At 35.1% G+C, this 17,841-nt stretch overlaps 2 protein-coding genes across 5 annotated transcripts; both read left to right on the top strand.

The window, feature by feature from the left end:
• The first annotated feature begins 3,649 nt into the window (after nucleotides 1-3,649).
• On the top strand, nucleotides 3,650-7,282 carry LOC145103996 (ACT domain-containing protein ACR4-like). Of its 4 annotated transcripts, none has more exons than XM_079041276.1 (8): nucleotides 3,651-3,953; nucleotides 4,047-4,097; nucleotides 4,708-4,829; nucleotides 4,932-5,046; nucleotides 5,132-5,199; nucleotides 5,380-5,967; nucleotides 6,049-6,153; nucleotides 6,675-7,282. In XM_079041276.1, the coding sequence occupies exons 2-8, from the start codon at nucleotides 4,094-4,096 to the stop codon at nucleotides 7,014-7,016; spliced, it is 1,344 nt and encodes a 447-aa protein (XP_078897402.1). In that variant the 5' UTR covers nucleotides 3,651-3,953; nucleotides 4,047-4,093; the 3' UTR covers nucleotides 7,017-7,282. The 4 variants fall into 4 exon arrangements, with proteins under 4 accessions (XP_078897401.1, XP_078897402.1, XP_078897403.1 ...); XM_079041277.1 differs by having other exon boundaries at nucleotides 4,654-4,829; XM_079041275.1 differs by lacking the exon at nucleotides 4,047-4,097 and having other exon boundaries at nucleotides 3,650-3,953.
• Nucleotides 7,283-9,389: 2,107 nt separating this feature from the next.
• On the top strand, nucleotides 9,390-10,274 carry LOC145104402 (uncharacterized). The gene has a single exon (XM_079041656.1). The coding sequence runs from the start codon at nucleotides 9,390-9,392 to the stop codon at nucleotides 10,272-10,274; it is 885 nt and encodes a 294-aa protein (XP_078897782.1).
• Nucleotides 10,275-17,841: the final 7,567 nt, after the last annotated feature.

Below are 17,841 nucleotides of genomic sequence, written 5' to 3'. Positions count from 1 at the left end.
GTAACACCCATAAAATTTGAGCCAATTTAAAACATTTTAAATCATTCAAAAACCATTACGTTCATACAATTCGTTTTCAAAATAGTTTAAACATCAGAGTATCCCCCATAACCATATCATATAAATCATAAAACATGAGGAGCGGTACGATCACGCCTTCGCCTTGCCACGATCTCCTGAAGTACCTGAAACAATACACTGAAACTGTAAGACCAAAAGCTTAGTGAGTTACCCCCAAAATACCAACCACACATAAACATACTCATAACATATCACAATACAGGACAGCCATGCACATCGGGTCTACTGTGTGACTGGTCCGCCCGCACCGGGCCTTCAGTCCACCTGGTCCACCCTCCGAGTCTAGCCATGTACGTCGAGTCTACAGTGTGATTGGTCCGCCCGCACCGGGCCTTCAATCCACCTGGTCCACTCTCTGAGTCTACAGTATGATTGGTCCGCCCGCACCGGGCCTTCAGTAGGCCTGGTCCATTCTCCGAGCCTCGGCACGTCTGGTCCGCCCTCTTGGGGCCTTCAGCCTATCCGGACCGCTCGCTGGGCCTTCTGAATATCCGGTCCGCCCTGGGTATGTTGGCCTTCAGCACAAAGCAGGACCCGCCTCAACCCAACCCCCGTCAAACAACCATGTGCACATAAAACAATCAATCACATAACAAATCCTTAACCAGACTATCAGTCTAACAGATCACATAGCATATCAACATCCTAACCAGGATTCCGACCTAACCGGTCACTAGCATAACATTACCCTATATACCGGGTACCGACCTTAACCAGGTCACTAACATAACACCATCCTAAATACCAGGATGCAGATCTAGCAAAACAATAACATAACAAACACTACCCGGATTTCCATCCGATAAAGGGCCGGCCTTGGTGCCGTAGACCCTGTCGATATAGTGAGGATAACTCACTTGCAATTGCCGACTCGGAAGATAAAACCCAACTCTCGAATCACTTGGCACAGGCTCCACCACCTAACATCAAAGCGCAATATACTCATAAGTCCTTAACCATATAAGGTACTCCATAACCCACTAGTCAACTCCTGGTCAAAGTCAAAGTCCTCAGTCAAGGTCAACAGTCCATGTTGACCCCAACTCGCCGAGTACCCTCGGCTACTCGCCGAGTTCCTTGAAGCACAATCCAACTCGCCGAGTCATCGGGGTGACTCGTCGAGTTGCTTCGATTCTCGTTCAAACTTTAAGGCCACCCGTCGAGTTCCCTCCTTGCAACTCGACGGATACATACACATACATATCCTAGGGAAAACTCATCCGACTCGCCGAGTTGTTCTTCAACTCGCCGAGTCTTATGGTAATCTTCATCGGACTCGCCGAGTTGTTCATCCAACTCGTCGAGTCCACGGCCATCTTCATGTGACTCGCCGAGTCAACCCTTGCGACTCGCCGAGTCCATTCAGTCCTTTTTCCATACAGACTTGTTTTGAGCCATGCAGCGGCTCCAAATCACAGATCCAAGCTTCTAGGGCATGCTTATCACGTAAAGTTGCAAACTTTACGTGCATGCATGGCTATAAAGGCTCTAAATGCCTATTTTAAGTTCTTAATGAAACTTCATGCTCAAGAGGGACCTTAATCCTGGCCAAAACTGAAACTTTATGCTTATAGAATCCAAGGAGGGTCCAAATCTGAAGTTACAACCTCAAATCTAGCCCATAGCTCATCTTCCAACTTAATATCTCACCAAAAACCCTAAAACTCACCCGATAATAGATCTAGATGCAAAAGAGCCCAAGCAACAAATTATTACCTCCAATATAAGCTCTAACTGAAGTAGATTCCGGATATACACCACTCCTTTGCAGCAAGCCTCTTGATCTTCAAGCCTCTTTTCAAGATCTCCTCCTCCAAAGCTCTATTCTCTCTAATAATGGAGGCTCACTCGATTTCTAGGGTTTACAGGCTCTCAAGAGTGGTAAGGAGGCTGAGAGAAGGATATAAAGTCCTTTAAATAGGGTGCAACCCCCGAGATTAGCGTTTTCTCATTCCAGCACCAACTCGTCGAGTCCAAGCCGCCGACTCGGCGAGTTGGCCACTTAATCCGCGACCCAAACCCGCTCCGACTCGGCGAGTAAGCGTACCTACTCGTCGAGTCCCTTCTTCGAATTTACACTTTACACCCTTCAACTTCTTGCTTCCGAACTTGGGATGTTATATATATATATATATATATATATATATATATATATATATATATATATATATATATATATATATGTTGTATGTTTTGGCATATTCCAATGTATATCCCTATAACTCTCGGCTTATTGTTGATCTCTTAGGGTGCGTTTGTTTCACATAATTCTTAAAGAATTAGAAGAAATTAGAAACTAAAATCTGTTGGAGACCGTGTTTGGATTACCAAAGGAATGAAATTAGATTTCTATAATTATCATTTAATTCCTTATTTGAAAGAATTCTAATTCCTCCACCGTGCATCAAGAATGAAAATTCAGTTCATAATCATTATTTTAAATTCCACATTATCCTCCTATTATCTATGAGATAAATTAAAAAAGTAAAACCATCTACGTGAATTTTGTCTATGTTTTACTTCTTTTATTTTATTTTATTTTATTTTTTTTGCTTATATGAGTTTTTTTGTGTCTCCTCTTTTTACCGCTTATGTTAGTTTTCTTGTAGAAAATGACAAAAGTCCTTAAATTATTTAAAATCCATGACTAGTAACCACTAATTTCATAAAAATCAAGTTGACAAATTGTTTAGTTTTTTACTTTCATCTACATTTCTATTTGATAAACTTGTTTTTTTTAATTTAAATTTTGTAGAAGAGTTTAATAAAAAAATGTTGTAATTAAATAAAACATCGTCATGTTTATTAAAAAATATAATTAGTTGCAAAAAATTGTTAAGGGTATTTATGTCATATTACAAAATTATTTTCCAATTCATTTTTGAAATTAGCAAACCAAACAGAAAACAGATTTCATTCCATGTCAACCAAATGTATTGCAGTTTCTTGTTCATTCAGATTCCAATTCTTTCATATTTCAATTCTTTTGATAGATTTCATTCCTTCCAAAAACATTATGCAAACCAAACGTACTCTTATTATATATGAAAGATATTTAATCCGTTCTTTGGGATGAGAATGTTCAAAATCAGAATCAAAACTGATAATGTAGTGACTTTTAAAAAAAAATAATGAAATGTTAAAATCGAAAAAAATGATAAGGTAGTAATTTTTATACCACGTCAAGATTATTTTTTCAACAAACGTGACAACCAACCAAATAATCAAAATGTTCCTATAAAATGGTTAATTTCGAATAAAATTAAAAATATAATATTAGATTTAGTGGCAAAAAAAAAGATTAATACAACTTTGAAATCAAATAAAAAATAAAACGTAATATGTTTTATGCAATCCTCTCTCTTTGTAAATATCTTATAATATGTTCACTTGTTTTTTTTTTCTTACAAGTCGTTTTCATGTGATCTTGTTTTCTCTCTCCGCAAACATTGGAGATATTACAGTCATTTCCCCACCACGTGCCCGGGTAAAAACTAAAAACCAAATAATTTCATCACAGGCGTCCGTTAGTAAACCCCTCATTCAGGCATCTAACATGCACAAGATCCAGCTAACATGTGCTGCTGCCCAAGATCCTGCTCCTGCTTAAAGCGTGCTTACCCGACCCACCACCATTTTTGGGAACTCCCCTGTTAAGTACCGAAGGCCTGAATTTTTAAGACTAAACTGTATTAGGAAACGTTTTAGAGAGAGTGATAGATAGAGAGAGAAACACACACTTCAAGCCCATTTTACACCATCATATGCCTGCAAATACACAGGAGAAGGAGATAGAAACGAAGAAAAAGACTGTTCGTTGCTGGGTGTGTTTTCTTCCTATATATGGATGAAAGAAAACAGATATGTAATTGGTAAACAAATTCTACGTATTCAACTAAATACTTTTGCGGTGTTTGCTCTCTTTCTATAAGTTCTTCCCTCTGGAATTCTGTTTCTGTTTATAGAATCAAGAAGGTGCTAGCGACCCTGGTTAATACATATCAAATTCTTGATGGGTATGTATTCTCTCTTTCTTTATCCTCCTCAATCTGTTTCAATGCTGTTTTTTCTCGGGTTCTCAAAAATTTCAAGGCGTTATTTTGTGATTTATTGTTGTTTCCTGTGCATCTTTTTATTTCGGTTGAGATAATCAATGGGGTCATCAGGGTTGTTACGTAATTGGGTTGTTGTATCGACTTGAAATTATTAGCTTTTCTGAATGTTTGGTGCGTCAATTCTTTGATTCTGTTCCTTATGTATCTAAAAATGGCTCCACAGAGAAGCAAAAGGAACCCCACCATACCCACATGGACAGAGAGACTTAAACACCCTTTTTCTTTCTGGTGGTTTAAGGCTTCTCTATTGGCCTTCTTGATATCTGGTGTTTTTAATTCGTTCTCAAATCTTCATCATAAATCATTATTCTTTTTGGCCCCCTTTCTTTCCTTTTCTTCTCACACATTCTTATTTACTTACTACACACTCTTTCTTCCTTTTATATACAGACACATTCCTTCTTTAGTATTTTGTAATAAATCTTGTTTCACAGTCTTTCTCTCTCTTTCTTTATAGATTCTTCTTTCGTGGTTTGTAATCGCATCTAACCCGTTCGACGTATTGCCTCAGAGACCTGTAGTATGAGCTTTTCTGGAAACATGGAAGATGAATACGAGAAATTTATTCGAAGAATGAATCCACCCAGAGTTGTAATCGACAACGATTCCTGTAAAAATGCCACCATTATTCAGGTATACTTTTCACCTTAATAATCTCTAATCTCCACTCCACACCTTTTGATTATCATTATTATTATTAATCAACCATTTAATGTAATCTATTTTCTATACCAGGTTGATAGCGCTAACAAACATGGGATCCTTTTGGAAGTCGTACAAGTTCTCACTGATCTTAACTTTATCATCACCAAAGCTTACATAAGTTCCGATGGAGGGTGGTTCATGGATGGTATAAAACTATAAATAATTAAATATAACTCCATTTTTCTAGTTTCATACCACTTTTTATAACATTCTTATTTCTTAAATAATAGTCTTCAATGTCACCGATCATGAAGGGAACAAAATCACCAATGAAGAAATTTTGGATTACATTCAAAAGGTAATCTTCCTTTTTCTTTACACCTTTTATTCGTGAACTTGTTTTACATATAAAAAAAAATCCAAGTCTCATCGTTCAGAGTTTCAATTCCAATGTGGATTAGACAGCCAGTGGGCCCACTGTGTTGGCCAGCTCAGGGGTTGCTGAAAAAACAATCTGATTTCTTGATTTTTTTTTCAGGCTCTTGGTTCGGAAACTAGTTTTACAACATCAATGAGATCCGTTGGGGTAACAACCTCAACGGATCACACAGTAATCGAATTAATAGGAAGTGATAGGCCGGGCCTACTCTCAGAACTATGTGCAGTTCTCACACACTTAAAGTGTAATGTATTAAATGGTGAGGTGTGGACCCACAACACACGGGCTGCATCTGTACTTCAAGTAACCGATGAAGAATCCGGTTTAGCCATTACGGATCCCAAAAAGCTTTCCATTATAAAGAAAATGTTATGCAATGTACTTAAAGGTAGCAACAAAGCTAATGAAGCTAAAACTGTGGTCTCTCATGGTGTTACACATACCGAAAGACGCCTTCATCAAATGATGTTTGCAGATAGAGATTATGAGAGGAAAGATGAATGTTGTAGTGAGAAAGAAAGGCCCGATGTGAAAGTTGTTAATTGGTATGATAAAGATTATTCGGTTGTGACAATAAGGTGTAAAGATAGACCAAAGCTTTTGTTTGATACGATTTGTACTTTGACTGATATGGAGTATGTGGTTTTTCATGGAAATGTTGATGCTGAAGGGCCCGAAGCTTATCAGGTTTCTAAATTTTTTTTTTCTTTTTTAAAGTTTATACATTTTGTTGATGATTGTAACGTTTTTTTTTTTTGTGATTTGAAGGAATATTGCATTCGACATATCGATGGGTTTCCTGTGAATTCGGATGCAGAGAGGCAAAGGGTGATTCAATGTCTTGAAGCTGCCATTGAAAGAAGAGTTTCTGAGGTAAACACAAGTCAAATATCATATTTTAAAAAAAATAATGAGTAGTTAATGAAAGTTAAAAAAGGAATTGATTTAAATATCAGAAAGATCCAAGGGGACACTTTTAAAGTTTCAAGATTCTAAATTGTTTGTTGTATTCGATTTTTTGTACTAGTTTCAAGACAAAAATTTTGATTATTTTTTACATGTCTTGGTTTGGATCTTTAGTTATGAAAGAATCCTTCCTTTTAAGATTCTAAATTGTTTCATTATTTTTCAGAAATTTTTGTTGTTATACTAATTGTGGTCCTGAATCATCAAATAATATGCTTTGTTTTGTCTGATTATGTTTTTGTATCTTCTTGTTCTTGTGTGAAACTTGATTCTTTCATAAACAGTCAACATGATGTAGACTAATCCAAATATTTTAACACAAAGTACAAGTTTTAAAAGTCCAAAGTTTGTTGATAATTTAAGATCATGGAGTATTCATAAAAACATGTGAAATTATATTTGATTTATATATATTTTTTTTTATTCAGGGATTGAAGCTAGAACTATGTACAACCGATAGAATTGGGCTATTATCCGATGTGACTCGTATATTTCGTGAGAATAGTCTCACGGTGATGCGGGCAGAGGTGACAACTCGGGCAGGAAAAGCCATGAATACATTTTATGTTGGTGATGCTTCCGGGTACCCCGTTGACCCTAAGATTATTGACTCTATTAGAAAAGAAATCGGGCAAACAATTCTAAAAGTCAAAAGTACCCCTCAAGAATTAAACCAAGGTCAACAAGAATGTCCTAATAGGTTCCTTTTTCGTGGCCTTTTTAAGACCAAATCCTTTTGCAATTTTGGGCTCGTTAGATCTTACTCGTGAGGTACCAATACTCCAATAGTCCAATTCACACGTTAATCACTCATTCCATTCCAACAGAGCAACCAGACATGAGAATGGAATGGAATGGAAATGGTAATGGTAATGGTAATGTTTTGTTCTTTTACCTTGTGCATTCCATTCCATCGAACCAAACAGACCCCTAGTTGTTAGACCCTGAGCCCATTTGATGGAAGCAAGAAATGGTTTTGTATATATTAAGATTTTAGTTTTGTTGACTTTTTAATGCGATTTGAATTGTTTTTTCATATGGCTATTTGTGTGTCTGAATGGAGGGTTTGTTTTTTATTATGTTTTTGTGGGCAAAGAGTGGGACATGGGAATTGCATGTGTTCATGAATTGAAAGGTCAAACGTTTGAAGTTAGTTTGTGGTTGGATTTTGATTGGGAACCGTTGACCGGTCAAAGGTCAACGGTGGTGCTATTTTCAGTATGTTGCATGCGCACTTGATGCATTAAATGATTGAATTTATCGAGTGTGGATTAAATTGACGTTTGTCAAATGTTTTAAATGTCTTTATCTGAATTCTGAAGAGAGTTTTGATGGTGACGTTTTGCCATTTTTTTGGTATAATACAGAAAAAAAAAAAAGAACCAAATTCTAAAATCAATAATAAACTCTTTATATTTATAAGTTTAATACTTATTTGATTAAATAAAAAAAATCACATCACCCAAATTTTAATCTCATTCCAAACAAACATTCATGAGGAGTCGAATTATCAAATTATTTTCTTACCACATTACTTTAAAAAAAGATAATAATAATCTTCTCACCATGTGCAAAAAAACACAAAATATTTTAAAAGTAGGAATTGATTCCTACATAATATTTTTTTCCATATACAATAATTTCTTTTTCTGATTTATATGATTGTATAATGCAATATTTTAAAAAATAAATTGTTCCAAAAAAACTAAATATAAATCGTTTTCAAATTTTCTTTTTTGGTTGGGTTTTAGCCTTCTACTTTCATAAAAAGATGAAACAAATATGGCAAAAATGGTCTTTTAAAGGCATTTGTGCAAAGTGATGAAACGGTCCATACCTTTTGGTTTGGAAAGTGAGTCTCATCCAATATGGCAATGCGATCTAAATGAAGATTCTTGTTTGACCACATGTTTTCAACCAACAAGCAACAATTCTTTTCTCAAATATTCAAAGATCAAAGCTTTAATAGGAAACTTTCGAATATATTACATTAAAATGGTTTTGAAAATTATGTATTTAATTTGATGATTTCGTATCTTTTAAATCATGAGTATCCTCCTTTATTTTTCTTGAAAAAAATTTGTTTTAGTTTTTTGGGTTTTTTTTGTCTTTTTTTTTTTTAAAAGTATGTGTAATGATGGATTTGGATTCAGTTTGCTAAATGATAGATATCGTTAAGCTTTAGGGTAATGGTTGGATCTTTGTGTTTTATTTTAATGTCCGTTGCTTTGAACATAAGAGATTGTATTGTCACTCATTATTTGTTATTCATTATTTGTTCCGAGCTCGATTAGTCTTAGGAGTTAAGACAAGTAAAACAACATTGAAATATATTGTTATTTTATCTTAATTATAAGACTCGATATCACGAATCTATTAGTTGTGCGGAATCTAGTAGATAGATGGTGTAAGACAAGGTAATTGGTTATTAAGATATAGTGTATATGGATTTCTCTTTCGAAAAAAAAACATATAGTATACTATACATATATTTGGATAAGTTAATGTTCGTGACTAGGGGTGAGCATAATAACCGAAAAACCGAACCAAAACCAAATTAACCGATATAACCGAACCATTTTAAAAACCGGTGGTTCGGTTTCTAATTTTTGTTAACCGATAACTAACGGTTCGGTTATGGTTTTATAGATTAGCCGAACCATTATTAACCGAACCGCTAACTTTATATTTTAATATATAAATATTATGTTGGAACTTTGCTTTACAATGTGGGACTTATCCCACATTGGTGGAAGAGAAAACCTTCTCCCACCTTATATGTCTTGTCTCACTCATTTAATTAAATGGGTCAAATAATTGGTTAAGCATATTGGGCTTCCTTCTTCCTGAAGATGAATGGAACATAGAAATTTCGTCAGATTCAAGATCACTTCTTGGATTGCTTGTTGTATCCTCTTAGGACACTGCATAGCAGGCCTCAATCTGTATAATTTCGTGATTACATAATCATCATACAAGTATGTTTTCTGTAAATTGATTCTTGTATTATATATATATATATATATATATATATATATATATATATATATATATATTGAATTTCGTTTGTTTTATTTCAATTAGATTTGTTGATTGTATACTTCTGTCATAACAATCTAAGACAGAAAGCAAAAAGTGGAAGAATGGATCAACAATCCATCATCAAAACACATGTGGAAAAACGTGAGAAATTCAAAGGCTCAGATTTTCGGAGATGGCAACAGAAGATGTTGTTTTATTTGACAACTCTTCATGTTTCCAATGTTCTCACTGATGATTCCCCCTCTCCTCCCACTGGTGTAACCACTGCAGAAGGAGTAACACCACCCACTGCAGCCCAATTGGAAGAACACCAAAGGGCTGTGGAAACTTGGAACACGAATGAATATAATTGCAGAAATTATATTCTGAATGCCTTGGATGATTCCGTCTATGATATCTACTCTACCATTTTTACTACAAGAGAGATATGGGAATCACTAGAAAAGAAATACAAAACAGAAGTTGCATGTTCCAAGAAATTCGTGATTGGAAAGTTCATGAATTTCAAGATGGTGGATACCAAATCTGTCCTCAAACAAGTGGAGGAAATTCAAGTCATTGCACATGATCTTGAAGTTGAAGGTATGGGTATAAACTCTAACTTTCTTGTTGGTTCAATCATTGAAAAACTTCCTCCTTCTTGGAAGAATTTCAAATTATATCTTAAGTACTTAACTGATGACATGAGTTTTGAGCAACTTGTGTTGAGAATTCGTGTGGAAGAAGATAACAGATTGAATGAGAAGGCAGATGCAAATTCCTTGGAACCAAGTGCAAACTTTGTTGGAGAAGCAAGTACTTCAAGGACAAAGCACAACAACAAGAAAGGGAAGCAAGGCTCCAAAAACTCTTCCAAAGATGGCAAAAATCATGGCCCTAACAAGAAGAATTTCAAGAAGAATTCAGGTCCATGCTATGTTTGTGGCAAAATTGGACACAAGGCCAAAGATTGCAGATTCAGGAGGGGTCAAGGAGGAAACAATTGAGGAAATAATGGAGGAAACAATGGAGGGAACAATGGAAACAATGGTGGTTCTGGTGGAGGAAATTCTGGTCAAACCAACATGGTTGAATCACCAAATCAGTTTGTTGTTGTGATTCAAACCAACATGGTTAGCAATTGTGTGGATTGGTTGATTGATACTGGAGCCACAAGGCACATTTGCAACTCCCGAACTATGTTTTCTACATACCAGAAAGTCTCGGATTCTGAACCAATGTTTATGGGGAATGGCTCTACTGCAAAAGTTGAAGGAAAGGGAAAAGTGAAGCTACAACTGACTTCTGAAAAAGAACTTGTTTTAAGTGATGTCTTGTATGTTCCTGAAATTACTAAGAATTTGATTTCTGGTCCTATTCTTAGTAACAAAGGTTTCAAACTTGTATTTGAGTCTGATAAGTTTGTTCTCACCAAGGGTGGGGTGTATGTTGGAAAGGGATACCTTAGTGAGGGTCTCTTCAAAGTCAGTGTCTTACCTTTGTACTATGGTGTTGAAACACCAAACAATGATGTAACCAATGTTAATGCTAATGCAATAATGGGCACTACTATCCCCTCTTCTATGTATATGCATGATCCTTCATTTTTGTGGCATTCTCGATTGGGACATGTCAATTTTCGCTCTATTCAAAGAATGGAAAAACTTCGCATGTTACCAAAATGTTCATTAGATAAAAACATAAAATGTGAGGTTTGTGTAGAATCAAAATTTTCACAACATCCTCATAAATCAGTTGAAAAATCTAATGAAATACTTGGCTTAATCCACTCTGATTTATGTGATTTTAGAGCAACACCTACAAGAAGAGGAGAAAATTATTATATTTCTTTTATTGATGATTGCAGCAAGTATTGTTATATTTATTTGTTAAATACCAAGGATGAAGCCTTGAATTCTTTTAAGAATTACAAGGCTGAAGTTGAAAATCAACTTGACAAAAAGATCAAAATTCTAAGGTCTGGTCGAGGAGGAGAATATGAATCCAAAGACTTTGCTGAATTTTGTTCTTTAAATGGTATTATACATCAAACAACTGCTCCATATACTCCTCAACAAAATGGAGTGACAGAAAGAAAGAATAGAACATTGAAAAACATGATTAATTCAATGTTAATTACTTCTGGAGCACCGCATAATCTGTGGGGAGAAGCATGTCTTGCAGCAAATTCAATACTTAATATAATTCCTCATAAAAAGAGTGATAAATCACCCTATCATCTGTGGAAAGGGAGGTTACCCTCTTATAAAAGGATGAAAGTGTGGGGTTGCCTTGCTAAGGTACAAGTACCTCTTCCTAAGAGGACTAAACTTGGACCAAAAACCATAGATTGCATCTATCTTGGACCTGCCATGAATAGTGCAGCCTATAGGTTTCTTGTGTATAAATCACATGTTGATGATATCCATAACCAAACCATCATGGAATCAGCAGAGGCTGAATTCTTTGAAAATATTTTTCCTTTTAAGAATAAAGGGAAAGAGGTTACCTGCTCTAGGAAAAGACCTCTAGATGATGGACTAAATGATACCATTCCAGAAAAAAGTTTACAATCAAATGAAGATAGTTCTTCTAAGGTTCAAGAAGAGAACTTAGAACCCAAAAGAAGCAAATGGGGCAAAATAGCCAAAGATTTTGGACCTGATTACATGACCTATGTAGTAAATAAGGAACCACAAACTTATAAGGATGCTATGGATTCTTCTGAAGCTCCCTTTTGGAAAGAGGCAATCAAAAGTGAGATTGACTCCATTGTGCAAAATAACACTTGGAAATTGGTAGATTTGCCACCTGGGCAAAAACCAATTGGGCACAAATGGATATTCAAGAAGAAGTTTAGACCTGATGGTACCATTGAAAAATACAAAGCTCGTTTAGTAGCTAAAGGGTATCGTCAAAAAGAGGGTCAAGACTTCTTTGACACCTATTCACCTGTCACAAGAATTACATCAATTCGCACATTGGTAGCAATTGCAGCCATTCACAATTTGGAAATACACCAAATGGATGTGAAAACTGCCTTCTTGTATGGTGAACTAGATGAAGAAATATATATGAACCAACCTGAAGGGTTTGTGGTTAAAGGTCAAGAAAACAAAGTTTGTAAGTTAGTTAGATCACTTTATGGACTAAAACAGGCTCCAAAGCAATGACATGAGAAGTTTGACAACACATTACTCTCTAATGGATTTGAATTAATGAATGTGATAAATGTGTTTATGTCAAACAATACAAGAATGCTTGTGTCATCATATGCTTGTATGTTGATGATATGCTTATAATGGGTACTGATTTGCATGTGATCAATCAAACCAAGAAAATGCTACACTCCTCCTTTTCCATGAAGGACTTGGGAGTAGTAGATGTGATCCTTGGTGTAAGAGTTCAAAGAAGACCAGATGGTTATACTCTTACTCAGTCCCATTATATTGAAAGTGTACTCAAGAAGTTTGGACACTATGATGACAAGCTGGTTGTCACCCCATTTGATGCTTCTAGTCATCTAAAGAAGAATAAAGGTGATAGTGTAGCTCAGTTAGAATATACTCAAGTTCTTGGTAGCTTAATGTATATTATGAATTGTACAAGACCGGACTTAGCATATAGTGTAAGTAGATTGAGCCGCTACTCCCACAATCCTGGGAAAGATCATTGGTATGCATTAGTGAGAGTGCTTAGATATTTAAAGCATACAATGAATTATGGATTGCATTACACGAGATATCCTCCTGTTCTTGAAGGGTTTTGTGATGCAAATTGGATTTCCAATACCTCAGAGGCAAAATCCACAAGTGGATATGTGTTCACTCTTGGTGGAGCTGCTATCTCTTGGAAATCATCTAAGCAAACTGTGAATACTCGTTCTACAATGGAAGCAGAGTTTGTTGCTTTAGACAAAGCTGCTGAAGAAGCTGAATGGCTTAAAAGCTTCCTAGAAGGTATTCCTCTGTGGCCTCAACCTGTTACTGCCATTGGCATACATTGTGATAGTATGGCTGCTCTTACTAGAGCACAAAGTCATATATACATAGGCAAGTCGAGACACATTAAGCGCAGACATATTACAATAAGAGACTTGCTGAAGAATGGAATCATTTCCATTAGTTACATAAAGTCAAAGGAAAATATAGGTGATCCCTTGACAAAAGGCATTAGTAGAGAGCAAGTTCTCTTCACATCGAGGGGAATGGGCTTAAATCCAACACAATGAGTCACCACCTGGCGGAAACCTAACCTAGCAAAATTGGAGATCCCATGGTCTAGGTTCAATAGGACAACTAGTTGGGGAAGACTCAAAGAAGCACTAACACAAAGGTATGCTCACTCCTATGATATTTATTTTGTGTTTTTCCGTTGATGATATAGGGATGAATTCTTTATTCTTAATAATGCTGATAGCTTTTATAGTGGAATAAGTACGGATTGTTCCAGATTAGCATTACCTATGTGAGATGGATGTGAGGTCGCATCTTTGGGAGCTGATATGGCTAAGCTCTCTAAAAGTCTCATGAAGAAAGGATCGTTCACGACCGAAATGAACATAACGATAAGAAATGATCTATGCTTAGATATGATATGTGTGATACTTCTTGTTTTATTCTACTATAAAAAGTGGTTAGTTCAAGACTCTAGTTCACTACCCACAAAGTAGATCCAAGTAGCAGTCACTATGAAAGGTTCAAGTTTTACAACACTTATTCAGATGCATGTCATATCTAACTTTCCTTATTTGAATATCAAAGTTCACTTATTTTCTATTCAAATGTGGGGTATTTTTGGAGTTTGAATAGAAAATGTGAGGTATTGTTGGAACTTTGCTTTACAATGTGGGACTTATCCCACATTGGTGGAAGAGAAAACATTCTCCCACCTTATATGTCTTGTCCCACTCATTTAATTAAATGGGTCAAGTAATGGGTTAAGCATATTGGGCTTGGGTTGTGGTGTTGGATTAGCCTAATTGGACTCAAAATAGGCTAATATCAAGAGAATATTTAATGGTCAAAAGATGGGCCTTGGGTCTAGGGGCTCTTGGGGTCTTCCTGATTAACTAAATAATTTTTAATTACGAAATTAATTTTTATTCTTTATTTTTATTAAATTCGTAATTACTGAATGACAGGTTTTGACAGTTATTTTTGGTTTTGACAGTTTCCAACTGTCATAACTAATACCTATAAATACCTGTTTTCATTCATCTGTGAGGGGTTACAGAAATCATTTTACACCACAAAATTCTCTTTCAAATTCGTTCTTCCTGAAGATGAAGGGAACATAGAAATTTCGTCAGATTCAAGATCACTTCTTGGATTGATTGTTGTATCCTCTTGACAGATCCCTACCAGGGAAATTTCTGTCTTAGGACACTGCATAGCAAGCCTCAATCTGTACAATTTCGTGATTATATTTCCTGTGTAATCATCATACAAGTATGTTTTTTTGTAAATTGATTCTTGTATTTTATATATATTTGAATTTCGTTTGTTTTATTTCAATTAGATTTGTTGATTATATACTTCTATCGTAACATATTATAGATTATATATAAAATAATATAGTCAAACTTATTTAAGATCCATTAAAATTTTGCAAAATATAATCCATTAATCCTCACTTATCAGGAGACGAACGGACAATCAAACCATCAAAGTCTGATCACGCCGACACACACAATATTCCAATCATGCATTGAGTTAGATTATTGATTAATGTTGTAATTCCTAATCGGCTAATTCTACAATTTGTAAACATTATTCACAATTAGTTTAATCTTCACACTCATAATCCTAAGTTAGAAGAATTTAAGTTTTTTTTTTATAAACTTAGTCATGGTACTTTTTGAGTTTCAATAAATAGTTTGTCTTTTGATTTTTTAGGTGTTGTTTGTTTTTTTGAAACAAAAATCCATAAAGTCTGCGGATCATCTCTGCAACTCTCTGCAGTAGAAGAGGTGGATCAAACGGCTGCAGACTGTAATAAGAAGCGTGTTTGTTTTTTTAACATCTGCATGCTGCTGCAGATATTAAAAAATTAAAATAAAGTGATTTTATAATCCAAAATTAGTTTTTTAATACCGAAATTTAATAATGTATGACATTTCGGCAAGAATTTATGATATTCAAGCAAAAAATAATGATATTTTAACAAAAAATAATGATATTTTAGCATAAAATAATGATATTTCATCAACAAATAATTATTATTCAATATAAAAAAGGAAAAAAATTTCAACAAGAATAAATAAAAAAAACGAAAAAAAATGTGAAATAAGATTTCAGCAATATATAATCAATATTTTAGCAAGAAAAAAAAAAGAAGAGGTTGGAAAATGTAGGAAGAGCCAAAAACAAGTGTTGTGCCAAGAAGAACACGCGCAAATATTTTTTAATCCGAAAACTTCTGAAAAACAAACAGCTGCGAGATGAAAAGTGTTGCGCGTGTGCTGCGCTGAGCAGCAATAAGAGGTATGAAGAGGTTTTTTCCAAAAAACAAACAGCACCTTAGTTTTGCACTTCCACACATATATTTTCTAGGAATCATTTTTAACATATACAAGTAGTAGAGGTCATAGATTAAAAAAGTGGAATGAGAGTATCTGTAACTTGCTAAAAGTTGTTGTATAAGAAAATGAAATACAAAGAAATCAAAATACACATCAAAAATCTGAAAATCATAATGAGACGGTGTAAAAAACCAATATGACAGTTGCTATGTAAGAAATTTGAAATTCATAATATAATTGTGTTAGAATAAGAAATCCAAATGCAACAAAAATCAAAATAATAGAAGTCACAACAACATATGAAAATATAATCAAATTTAACAATCAAAGAATACTACATAAACCAGAATAATTAAAGTCATAGGCATCAAATTAAAAAAGTCGAGTTTGAAAGTCAGAGAATGCAGCAGAACAGAATATTTATAATATGAGTCACAACATAAAAACTCAATTTAACAGCCAAACAAATCAAAACTTGTATCACAAATTGTTGGTGGTAGTTCTTGAGACTGATAACCGACGGTGGTGTTGGTGGCGTTCTGTGGTGGTGACAGAGTTTGATGGCCGGCAAGTGATGGTGGTGGCAGATAATGGTGACAACAAGTGTTGTTTATAAAGTGTTTTGAATTTGTTAGAGAGAGAGAGAGGGGTAGGTGACTATTTTTGAGTTTTGTAATAAAAATATGAAAAAAGAAAATACGAAGGGTAAAATTGGCAGTTTGAAAAAATTCAAAAAAAATTGGACCTAACTTGCAACAAAATGAAAACTTTGGACCTCTGGTACTAGTCCAAACTAGGGATGAGATTTAGAACCGGAAAACCGGACCGGAACCGGAACCGTTAGAACCGGAATATATAAAACCGGTTCCGGTTATGGGTTTAAAAATTGGCTTTATCCGGGTTCCGGGTAATCCGGGTTTGGGTCTATTGGGTCCGGGTAAACCGAGTCTAAAAACCAGAACCGGTGTTAGGAACCGGAACCACTTTTAGGGGCCGGAACCGGTTTTTGTGAAACATTTAAAAGATGCATATCTCATTCGTTTCAACTCCGATTGACATGCGGTTTTTTCCAACATGTAGATTAGAGTTTCTACATGATCTTAGACTATAAATTTTCCATTTTTAGTTTTATATTCACTGACTTACAGTCCCTTAAAGTTGAGATATCAAAGCTGGAAATTTTTAGTTTTTTAGTTTTTTTGTATTCGGTAAAAGTTTTAAAACATGCATATCTAATTCGTTTGAAGTCGGATTGACATGTGGTTTTTTCTAACTTGTAGTTTACAGTTTGTACATGAGTTCAGACTATAATTTGTCATTTTTGGTTTAATATTTAATGATTTACAGTCCCCCGAAGTCAGGATATCAAAACTGAAAATTTCCAACTTTTCAGCTATTTGTTTTTGTACTTTGTATTCTGTGAAAATGTTAACATATGCATATCTCATTCGGTTAAAGTCGGATTGACATGCGGGTTTTTTCCAGAGTGTAGTTTAGAGTTTGTGCATGATTTTAGACTATAATTTTGTTAACTTTGGTTTCATATTCAATGAGTTACAGTCCCCCAAAGTCGGGATATCAGTATGAAAATTTTCAAAGTTCAACCCACTAAGTAGTAAGTATTTACCAAAAAATTCCGGTTTTCCCGGGTTTTCAGGTTCTAAACTCACTTTATTCTGTTCCAACCTACCCACTTTGATGTTTCCGGGTTTACCGGTTCTAGACCCACTTTACCCGGTACCGTACCCGGAACCGAATCGGAACCGGTTCCTATATACCGGTCTGGTTTCCGGTTCTACAAAATCTCGTTAACCGGTTCCGGGTTTTCCGGGTCCGGGTCCATCCGGTCCGGGTTTGGACCCACTTTCATCTCTAGTCCAAACATTTTTGGACCAAAATGACAATTTTCGACATACCATAGAGACCATTTGTGCAGTTTTGTCTAACCCACAATATAAATTAGAGTAGTTGTTTTGATTTTTTTTTTTTTTTTTTTTTTTTATTATTTATTTTAAACACAAATGGGTTTTTAAATAAAATTAAACGGATTT

Source organism: Lactuca virosa, chromosome 4, assembly GCF_052849685.1.
Source record: "Lactuca virosa cultivar CGN04683 chromosome 4, Lactuca_virosa_CGN04683_v6, whole genome shotgun sequence".
In the NCBI taxonomy this organism is placed as follows: Eukaryota; Viridiplantae; Streptophyta; class Magnoliopsida; order Asterales; family Asteraceae; genus Lactuca; species Lactuca virosa.
This window is presented reverse-complemented; position numbering and strand designations above follow the sequence as displayed.

Bases quoted from the DNA above. Each gene is read 5' to 3' on its own strand.
- LOC145103996 (XM_079041275.1), top strand. From the start codon at position 3,929: ATGAAAGAAAACAGATATGTAATTG. The intron at 5,047-5,131 runs GTATAAAACTAT...CTTAAATAATAG, and splicing joins TGGAGGGTGGTTCATGGATG to TCTTCAATGTCACCGATCAT. The intron at 5,968-6,048 runs GTTTCTAAATTT...TGTGATTTGAAG, and splicing joins AAGGGCCCGAAGCTTATCAG to GAATATTGCATTCGACATAT.
- LOC145104402 (XM_079041656.1), top strand. From the start codon at position 9,390: ATGGATCAACAATCCATCATCAAAACACATGTGGAAAAACGTGAGAAA.